Here is an 11837-nt window from a genome sequence, read left to right as displayed (position 1 = left end):
AAAATTTCGTCCGCCATCTTGGTCCGCCATCTTGGATCCGCCATTTTGAATTTTGCAAATCTGACTTCAGATTCGTGATCAGCAACCCCAAAAACCCTCGTAAACTTAATTTGGTGCAAATCGGTTGACTAAAATTTTTGTCCGCCATCTTCGTCCGCCATCTTGAAAATTTTAAAACAGCCAAAGTTATATCTGAACGTAAAATTTTCCGCTTTTTCATTTTCCGGTGTCAAAAAGGGGGGTTTCCATTTTTAAAAAACCACTTCCGGTTGAAGTAACCCACTTTCGGTCAAAATCAAAAGTTGAAAGGTACGCCATTTTCGTTCCCCCTCGAAACCCTACAACTTTTATATGAAACTTTTTTCGATTCCTGGCCACACAAACGAGTTATTGGAGGTGATAGATTCAGATGACTCACCCTGTATTTGACGCTTTTCTTTCCACCCTCTGAAATTTCATATAGTGTTTGTTTTACTTTATAAATTTCCAACGTAAATTCAAATGAAAGGAACAGAACAATTCAAGGTAGTATTAAATCTTGCAACGGTTGTCTTTATTTAGACGGACTTAAATATCGGAACGCACACATGAAATATTCTAATTTGACTTGCGCTCTCATGTAAGAAATCTCTCTAATAATTTGAATGTTAACGAATCGTTTATTTAGTAATATGTTTAAATTACATCTAGAAATGGTTAGTCGTAGATTTATTACAGATTAAGTACTGGTTGTTACATTGTTTAAATGAAGAAGATTAAGGATGCGAGAAATCAGATGCGTTATCGATTTTAACATAATTTCATATAACATTTTTTAATGTTTTGTCATTTATAATTAGGTTTAATATATTCCTTTTTCGTACTTTTGTGTCCCACAGGTAGCAAGCTGTCATTTTGACGTGAATATGTCGTCATTATTGATCAGTAATGTCATTTGTCCTTTAAGGGCGTGTATTTAACGTTATGTTTAAGAAGTCAAAATGACTTTGCAAAATGACGTTATGATAACGTTGAATTTACCATATTATAAACGAATTTCTTTTTCGAATAAAAAGATAAGTTTACTATTCTTACAGATATATTTTCATATAATAATAACCTTGCAACATTACATATTGCATTACAATGTTGCACCGACATTGCAGTGACATTAAAAATATTACTTTGAAATATTATTTTAGCAATATTACAGCAATATTTAAAAAATATTACAAATATAATGTAATATTTTTTATTTATTTACTAGTTATTTTTGTTACCCAATGAACAAACAATATTTAAAAAAAACATTTAAAAGGACATTTTTAAAACGTTAAAAATAATGGGATAAGTTCTCTTTTTTCATTCGTTCTTTTTTTTTCTCGTTTTTTAACGTTTGGAAGAATGTTTTGTTTTTTAATATTTAATACATATTTATTTTAACATTTAAAAAACGTTTCTCTAAATGTTAAAATAAACGTTTATTAAATATTAAAAATAAAAACATTTTTCCAAACATTAAAAAACGTTAAAAAAATCTTTTTAATGAAAGAGAGAACTTATCCTATTATTTTTAACGTTTTAAAAATGTTTCTTTAAATGTTTTTTAAATTATAATGTTTTGTAATGTCAACACTTAGGTAAACATATTTTACATAAATATTTTATGCATGTATCTCTAACTTCTCTTTTATTATTGGGAGTACAAATTAGTTCAGTTCGTTTTTTTGTGGTCAAAAATGCATTTATTTCAGAACAAAATGAATGAACAGATTAATCAAAGTATTGTCCATCGCTGGCTATTACTTTTTCCCACCTCTCAGGCAATTTTCGAATTCCATCTCGAAAAAATGTCTCGTCTTTTGAAGCGATCCAAGTTAGGAGCCAATTTTCGATTTCTGCGAAAGAAGTGAACCGGTGACCTGCCAAATCGTGCTGCATCCGTCGGAACAACCAGTAATCAGAAGGAGCAATGTCCGGCGAATATGGCGGGTGCGGTAAAATATCCCACTTGAGCGTTTCCAAATAATTTTTTACGACTTTTGCGACATGAGGCTGAGCGTTATCATGCAGAAGAATAACTTTGTCATGTCTTTGCTCGTATTCTGGCCGTTTTTCTCATAATGCACGGCTCAAACGAATCAATTGTAGCCTATACCAATGGCCCGTAATAGAATCGCCAGGTTGTAGCAGCTCATAGTATACAACACCCTTTTGGTCCCACCAGATACACAGCATGACCTTCGAACCATGAATATTCGGCTTTGGTGTTGATGTTGAGGTCGATGGCAACGATTGACCGGGCATAGCGTAGTATTTTTCCTTCTTGGGGTTATCGTAGAATATCCATTTCTCATCCCCAGTCACAATCCGATGTAAAAAACCCTTTCTTTGTTGCCTTTGAATCAGCTGCTTGCAAGTGAAAAATCGCCTTTCAACGTCTCTCAGTTTCAGTTCATAAGGCACCCAATTGCCTTGCTTGTGAATCATTCCCATGGATTTCAATCGTGGAAACTGCTTGTTGCGTAATTCCCAATGATTCTGAAAGCTCCTCTTGTGTTTGACTCGGATCTTCATCGAGTAATGCCTCCAATTTTTTGTCTTCGAATTTTTTTGGCTGTCCAGAGCGAGGCTTGTCTTCAACGCTGAAATCACCATTCTTGAAACGTCGAAACCATTCCCTACATGATTTATCAGTTGGAGCATTGTCACCATAAACTTCTACAAGCATTCGATGCGCTTCAGCTGCACTTTTCTTCCAATTAAAGCAGAAAACTAAAACCTCTCGCAAATGCTGCTTAGTTAATACAAAATTTAACATATTCAACACAGTAAAAAACAGGGGTTTTGTATGAAACTCAAAGCGATATAAACTGAATATTATTGACAGATGTCTAACCTCTCTGAAACCACCGAAATCAGCTGTCACTATGAAACATTAATAACAGCCAGAGCCATCTTTTGAAAACGGACCGAACTAATTTGTACTCCCAATATGTAAAATATCAGAATTTGAATAGTTTATTTTTATGGTTGTACCAAATAATATTATAAGAAAATTATAATTAGTACTTCGGTTGCATATGGGGGTAATAAAATACACTTAGTATCAGTTGAAGAAATAGTGCAGTAGCCAAGGTGGTAAACTAGGAACCTGGAGGTGTGTGAGGTCTCAAGTTCGCGTTGAACCAATACTAAATAAATTTTCAAGTGCGAAAATAGTGAGAAATCAAATAAAACAGCTAAATTATATTTAAAATCAACATAAGCTGACTAGTTGCAATCGTTTCTGCAAAATATATATTTTTTAACCAGTGTCATACGTCATTGTTGCGTCATTTTATGTAAAAAAATGACGTCATTAAGTCGTCGTACATATGACGTCATTGGTCTGTGACTTAGGACCGTCAAAAAGACGTCATTATTTAGTTAACTTGAAGGATAAATGACGTAACAGATGACGTAAAATGTCATTATCGGCTGCCTGCTATCTGGGTCATTGTATCCTCGCTCTATAATTTCAATGAAAAAAAACAACAATAAAACGAAAAAAAGAATTGGGTGGCCCGGGGATTGAAACCAAGCCAAAAAGATCACACACCGGGCCTTAATCGTCACGGTTACTAAAGTGCTTGTGAATTTCATTCCACGCTTGGCTTATAAGGCGTTCGTAAATTATTTTTCCTTTCTCTCCGAAACAAAAAGGTGTTGACAAAAATCCTTAGGCACAGAATGTACATTAGTGTTATAGAATAACCCAAAAAAATATTATTAAACTCCATGACATCAGGTATGTGTGTTCCCCTTGTAAAAGAGAAAGTTGATTTGTGTCTACCATTTTCTCACTCTAAGCTTATATGACAGCAAACGCAATAGTTATCTAATCTTTTAGCTGTAAACTGTGAAAAAAGATACGAATAATAGATATTAAATAACTACAATAATAATGGTTATATTTCTTCATATATTTTATTTTTTTCTTTTATATATTTGTCTATAAATATACACTTAACCTGACTACTGTAATATATACATGGCGACTCTTGACAGACGTTCTAAGATAGAATAAGAAAACAGTAGACACAAAACACATAGCTTTCTCACTCCGTCTCAAACTGTCAACTTCTAACTTCACTTTTTGGAATGCTTGGTCTAGGTACATATGTCGTTGGCAAAACCGATGAAACATCTTGAAATCCTTGAGTTTGCCGGTATTCATCGCATTAATAAGCGCTCGTGGAACTATCTCTTTGTCACTCTCAAGGCGAGTGGTCTTATTAAGATACATGATCGTAGATGAAAACGCGTGAAAATAAAATTATGCGGAAACAATAGTGTTGTGTACAATATGATTGAACCGTGGACAATCTCTTTATAGAAAGTCTATAAGCGTCCATGCTATGAATTAACAGTTTATATTGTCAGTTTATATATCCCACACATCAATATAACGTCTTAAAAACGTCTTAAATTTTTTCAGACGTCTTAAAAAGTTAGAAAGATGTTTTTATGACATCTTAGGTCCTAATTTAAATCATTGTAAAGATATTATTTTAAGATGTCTTTAAGATATTGTTTTAAGACGTCTTAAAGACATCTTGTTTAACAAGAAAGTAATTACAGGGTCAGGAAGTGGAGGAACGAAACTTATCAGGATTGGAACGAAACTTATTTCTATAATAGTGTCCTTACTAGTAGTAAAACATAGTAAAGTGCTAGGATTTATTTTTTAGCCGCCTTCGAGAAAAACGTTTCGAAAAGTAAGCGAGCGCATAGTGTATCGGTTTTTAACAAGTAGTTATTAATCAACTGGCGCAGTAAAGCAGCTGAAGCAGTGGTCTATCGAGTCGCCAGCTTGAGTTCGATTCGCGTCAACGACCTTTTTAACAAAACTTTCATTTTCTTGTTATAACTTTGTGAATATACAAATATAAAATGCAAATAAAAACAATAATAAATAAAATTATATTAAACAAATTTCATAAATAATGCTTGCACAAAATGAAATATAAAGGGAAATGTTACTCGTAAAAGAATTAATGAATATTTAATTACTATATAATTAATAATTAGTATAGAAGTATAATTAGTATAGAAATGTTTGTAAGAAATATGAATATATTGGAGTATAAGAATATTTAAAGGGAAATAATAAATTAAGAAATATGATTATATTGGAACACTGTCGAAATAACAAAACACATTGTTATGTTTGCTATTATGTAGAGCGCGTTCCGTTACACGCTCGCAACGCTCGCGAGCGTCATTCTATCATTGTTTAACATCCATGAGCGAGCGTGTAACGGAACGCGGCCTTAATAAGTGGATAAAATGTGGATATAAAATGAAACATATAAAGAAATATATGTAACATGAAATGTATTAAATAGCATCGTCACTTTTGTTTGTCTATTTGGAATGTGAATAATTTTTGGGATAATACTATAGACTCATAGTAAAAATATTTGAAGCAAAAAGTGAAGTTGCACCGAGCACACTCGACAACAAAATTTCCTTACAAGCATAGTTTTGTTTTGTAAATGAAAGGGGAGATATCGTTTATATATAAACAGATATTATTTACTTTAGAAAATATTGGTTTCTTATTTAACAATTTTGAAGTGTATCAAACATATTTAATCATTTTTTGGAAACAAGGAATGTTCAATTGGTGATATAAAATGGATTTTTAGAGCGTTCTCACGAGATGCAATTTCTCGTTATTCTCGAATTAATAACGGAGCATTTTGTAATTTTTTAAGTCTTTTACTTGTCAGTAAAAGTAGATATTGCAAGGTTGGCAAAACGGGGTACATTTTCTAGAAATTATTTTGAGGATGCAAGTTACATTTCCATTGTCGTTTCAGAAAATCTTATTATGCAAAGGAATATCAGTTTGTCTCCCACCTCCCCTCAAGAGACAATTGTTAAAAAAAACTTGTTGTCTGTCACATATGGTTTTAATGTTGTTTGTAAATAGCTCTTATATAGCTCTTTAGCCAATTTATCCGAATTTGAATAAATAACGACAATATTATCAAATTCGACTATTAATCTATTTACCGTTTGTAATATGATGAGACCAAATTTATTCGCTGACTCTTGCATAAATATACATATAGAATACATATAGGAGCAACTTCTTTGATACAGTAAAATTATATTTTGCCGAAATACGTATGAGAATGCGTAATTTTATTCAAATTGCGCTTCTTTACGAGTATTATTTTTATATTTTTGAAGTCAAGAGATCTATTACATGTAGTTTAATAATTACATTCTATTTGATCAATATTAATAATAAAGTTCAAGTTAAAATCAAGTATTATTTTCCTCTTTTGTGCCTGGAATCTTTCTGCTGCTTATATAGTTCTTGTAGAGTTGCGACTTTTCTGTGGCTGATATATTTTATTATTTTTCATTGCTTTATTTTATGTTCCTGCTTAATTATTTGTACAATGGACTAGCTCGGGAAGAAAAAGTATTCGACTGGAAAGGAGCAGTAGCTGTCATTACTTATTGTTGTAAAGTCTCTCTCTCTCCTTATGATTACCTATAAATATTTATTATATACAGGGTATCTCAAAAGTTTGGACACAGTCGAATATCTCAGAAACAGTGCATTAAAAAAAAAATTATTTAGATGAAAATTGTAAGGTTTAGAAAGTTGCGTTTAATGGCGATGTATATTTGACCTTGGATGGTGTCTCTAAGATCAGAACAAGGTCCCTTGGAATTTTTTAAATGGAATCCTCTATTTTTTATTATATATTGTTGTAGCTTATCTTGAGAGCTTTTCAAAACACTATAATAACGTATTTTTTCATTAAGTATTAGGATCTTGAATAAGTTCTCACTGATTTTTCGTGAAAATTAATGCTTTATTTAAAAAAAGTCGTAAAAAATATGTCACTGAAAGTTATGTCCATCGCTAGCCACTACTTTTTCTCAACCTTCTGGCAGCATTTAAATTCCACGTCGGAAAAACGACACGTCTTTTAAGGCTATCCAAGAGTCGACCCATTTTTTGGCATCTTCATAAGAATGGAAGTGCTGCTCAGCCAGGTCATGTGCCATCGATCGGAACAAGTGATAGTCGGAAGGGGCAATGTCTGGTGAATACGGCGGGTGGGGTAGGACTTCCCATTTAAGCGGTTCCAAGTAGGTTTTCACCGGTTGTGCAACATGTGGCCGAGCGTTGTCATATTGCAAAATCACTTTGTCGTATAGCTCGTATAGCGGCCGTTTTTCCTTCAATGCTCGGCTCAAACGCATCAATTGTAGTCGATAGCGATCTCCCGTGATGGTTCAATCGGTTTGAGCAGCTCATAATAAACTATACCCAGCTGATCCCACCAAATGCAGAGCAGAAGCTTCGAACCATGGATATTCGGCTTCGCCGACGATGTTGATGCATGGCCGTGTTTATCCCACGATTTTTTACGCTTAGAGTTATCGTAGTATATCTACTTTTCATCGCCAGTCACGATACGATGCAAAAAACCTTTCCTTTTCTGCCGTTGAAGTAGCTGTTCACACGTGAAAAGACGCCGTTCGACGTCTCTTGGCTTCAACTCGTATGGCACCCAATGTCCTTGCTTCTGAATCATTCCTAATACTTTCAAACGTTTCGAAACTGTTGTGTGATCAACTCCTAATGATTCTGCAAGTTCAGCTAGCGTCTGACATGAGTCTTCATGAAGTAATTCTTCGTCTTCAAACTTTTTCGGTGCGCCAGAGCGTTCTTTATCTTTAACATCAAAATTATTATTTTTGAAGCGTCTAAACCAATCTCTGCATGTTGTTTCCGACAGAACATGGTCGCCGTAAGTCTCAACAAGAATTCTGTGTGCTTCAGCTGCAAATTTTTTTTTAATAAAGTAATGCAGTAAAATTCCCCGCAAATACTCTTTTTTTTGGCGTGAAACTCGACATGTTTAACACTATGAAAAAAGAAGTTGTTTACACTTCGGCCAAATGACACGCTGAATTTTAAGCTTGTAGTATTTCCTTATAGATGCGTTACCATTTTAAACTACACGCACGCAGTTCTGGTAACGCCATATATTGGAAAACAGCGAGAACTTAAGGTCCTGGTATTTTTTGAGTAATGAAACTTGAAAATTACAGTACCGCCAGTATTAACAAATCCAAAGTATATCACGCGGAGGTAGCTCGGTTGAATTTACACCTCTTTCGTGTATATGTGTGTGTGTGTGTGTGTGTGTATGTGCATGTGACGATCCTCAGTTCTTAAAGCCTTTTCTTTATCTATAGGTTTTTAATCTGTTCTTTAATTTATCATCACCGAATACTTATAAACATCCACTCAATTACTCATGCATCCATTTATGTACATACTCGCATACACGCACGCACACTAACATATACCCACACTTATACACACTCTCACCCACACCCACGCCATATCCACCCACCCTCACACGCAACACGCACATCCACACACGTACACACACGCGCGCGCGCGCGCACACTGCTCGTTCGCCCGTGCGCTTACCCGTCCCACAGTGTGCCAAAAAGCACATTTGGTGGATAAAATTCTACTTACATCACAAATCTGCATCTATTTTGATGAAACTTTTTTTTAAATTCTCGTGAATAGTTCTACCATAATGTCTCACTGTAAAAAATAAGTAAACATAACCCCAAAAAATAATTCTAAACTGCATTACTTGTTACCCTTAATTACCTCAAACTTTATAACACCATGGTCTTATAAAACTTCATCATTGCAAATCTTAATTTCATAACTCCTAAATCTGATTACCCACGAGTTAAAAATCCCATAACCCTAAACTTCATAACCCCAAACTCTATAACCGGTTTTTAACTCGGTTTGAGGTAATTAGGGGTAACAAATAATGGAGTTTAGGATTATTTTTTGAGGTTATGTTTAGTTTTTTTAAATTTTTAGCAGTAAGATATTATGATAGAATTATTCACGAGTATTTTAAAAAAAGTTTCATCAAAATCGATGCAGATTTGTGATGTAGGCAGAATTTTGCCCAACAAATATGCCTTTTGGCATACTGTGCGCCCGCCCGGGCGGGCTCGCGGTATGTGTATGTGTTCCTATTATATTTGCATGATTTAACAATCACCCATGTAATTTTACGACACTACAAAAATTAATGTGTGGGAGAAATTATATTCTATTTATAGAATTTCAAATTTATAATAAGAACACATACACACACCGCAAGCGGGCGAGCAGTGTGTGTATGTGTGCTAGGGGCAGACACATTCCTATCCTACAAATTCGATGTTTTTATACATATGGTGTCCAAAAATTACATTCATTTTATGCAAATTCTTTTGTTAATAACTTTTTAACGAACAACGAGCGACGGCTAAAACCTTCAGAAGGTCATTTAGGAAAGTGACCTCTATAACATATGTCAAGGTCAAGATCATTGGAGCAGCCTCCCCTAAACAGGAGTTTTACCAAGTACTCTGCCGTCTAAAGCGGAGAGGACTCACCAAAATTACGACGTCGCGAATCGGGCGCTGTCAAGCCACAAGCGGCGGCGATCCCTCCGGATTCACACCAACGAAAAAAAGAGGTCAACGGGCTTACGTCCACAGTAGTCAGGTCACTCGGCTAGTGGATGGCACATCCTTCACAATCGCCATCACTATCTTGAGAGCTCCCGTCGTTGAGACCGGGTTTTATCCTTAGATTGAATCGTTCTTTGCGAAAGCTTGCGGCCTCTGATTGATTGGTTTTAGAGCCGTTTCCTTTAGATTTTCTTCTTGTTTTGGATAGAACCTCTCTGCTCTTTATTTCGGTAGCTTGTGGAATTGTTATTTTGTCCTTGGGTTATTCTCTTCGGCAGCCGTTGTTTTTCGTCGACTCCTGAATCTCGCGGTGTTTTTGCTTGGTTCGAAGGACGCTCTGGGTCACAGAGGATTCACTGGCCGACGTTGCGCATCAGCCGCGCCTGTCTTCCGCTCGTCTGCGGTGTCAGTCGACTTCATCCTCGTGGCTTCTTCGTGGCAGCTCGTGGTCGGTTCACTTCGGCAGCTGATTACGATGTCCCCAGTTCGTCTTCCGACAGCCTTTTGGTTTTGACTATCACAATGTAGTCGTAATAGGCCCATCCAATCTGTCTATGATTACTATTACGAATTATAGAAACGGTTCACCTGAAAGGTCCGGCCTCGAACCTGGTCTTCTTTTGGCCTTTCTTCTTTTGGAGCGGCAGTACAATCTTCCCGTTGTTGTAGATCTTCTCCTCTTGTCTTGTCCTGACGATCGCCCGCTGTACGGCCAGGACGCGACATCTACCGTTATCCAGAAAGCATTTTTCGGCTTCCTTTACATTATTTAAGTGACAGGCGATTTCTAAAAAATTGTCACGTCACAATACATACATACATGAAAGAGGTGTAAATCCGACCGAGCAACCTCCGCGTGGTATACCTTGGGTAATACTAATGTCGGCGATACTGTAACTTTCAAGTTTCATTACTCAAAAGTACTTAATGAAAAAATACGTTATTATAGTGTTTTGGAAAACTTTCAAAATAAGCTACAAGAATATGCAGTAAAAAATAGAGGATTCCATTTAAAAAATTCAAGAGGATCTTGTTCTAACCTTGGAGACACCAATCAAGATCAAATAGATATTACTATTAAATGCAACTTTTTAAACCTTACAACTTTCCTCTAAATAATTTTTTTCTAAAATACACTGTTTCTGAGATATTCGACTGCGTCCAGACTTCTGGGACCCTGTATTACGATATATATACATATGAAATTCTTGAGCATTTGTGTTATTGTACCTGCTTGCAACAGTTTCTCGCTTCTTTGAAATGTCCGAAAGTTTCAGAATCGATAGCTTGCAGTTTGTCAATTTTCGTCCCTCTTCTACTTTTCACACACATCTTGTTTTCACTGGATTAAATAATCTTCTCTTTAAGCGATGTTCACCTTTTTGTTACAGAGTTTTCAGATTCCAACTTGGATGTGCTTCAGTAAGAGCAACGTTTTTTGCTTTGTATTCCAGAGAAATATAGTCTGCAGGAGGCTCTACGTAATCGGCTGGATTGTAGTCCTTATCTGCGGTTGGATCGTCTGTCATTATCAAGACATAAAATATAATTTGTAGTCTCTTATACTTATTATATTATATTCACTAAACGGAAGGACAACACAATACCTCATATACTCATTATTCATTATTCATATATTCATTATATAAATCATCATATAAAACTATCATTATATAAAATTAGATATTCTTCTATTATGACAAACCTGTCATTCAGTATATCAATAACAGTTCTGGATATTGTATCTGCCATGACTATTGAGAATAAAGTAATTTAGGTTCTTTAATAAGGTAATTAGGAGGTTCTTTTGTAATCCATGATTCTTATATATACTATTGACATATGACAGAGCATTGGTAAATTCTTTAAAATCTTCATCTATAAAACTTCTAGATTATATGTTATCCACCGTTTCATTTGTTAAAGGTTCTTCTGCCATTGTTACATATTCTTAAAAACTTAATATATTTATCTCTATATAAACCATTCATATGAACCATAACAACAATTAACGCAGACTGCCACTCGCTCTGCGACTTCGAAAAATACTCGTCAAAAAATTTTGTAACGATCGTAGCCATCGTCACCAAAGGAAATAGTTTGGAAAGGAACTTTATAGACTAAATACAGCATTTAACAGAGATTAAAACGTTTTATATACGAAATAAGACTGACGATAAAATATTACTTCGACAGTGTTCCAATATTATTATATTTCTTACAAATATTTCTATGCTCGGTAATTATTGACTATAGGGGAAACAGCTCCAGTGACCTTG

General features: G+C 35.0%; 1 protein-coding gene across 6 annotated transcripts in view; it reads left to right on the top strand.

Moving 5' to 3' along the window:
• LOC116853386 (1-phosphatidylinositol 4,5-bisphosphate phosphodiesterase gamma-1-like) overlaps positions 1-11352 on the top strand; it is a 55608-nt gene extending 44256 nt beyond the window's left edge. For all 6 annotated transcript variants that reach the window (XM_032834447.1, XM_032834452.1, XM_032834449.1 and 3 more), the window contains one exon: positions 10950-11352. In XM_032834447.1, the coding sequence (XP_032690338.1) occupies positions 10950-11114 (165 nt within the window). In that variant the 3' untranslated portion in view covers positions 11115-11352. The remainder of the gene's footprint in view (positions 1-10949) is intronic.
• Positions 11353-11837: the final 485 nt, after the last annotated feature.

Source organism: Odontomachus brunneus, unplaced genomic scaffold, assembly GCF_010583005.1.
Source record: "Odontomachus brunneus isolate Ranch 3 - 2012 unplaced genomic scaffold, Obru_v1 Obru_scaffold_312, whole genome shotgun sequence".
NCBI classification, from domain to species: Eukaryota; Metazoa; Arthropoda; class Insecta; order Hymenoptera; family Formicidae; genus Odontomachus; species Odontomachus brunneus.
This window is presented reverse-complemented; position numbering and strand designations above follow the sequence as displayed.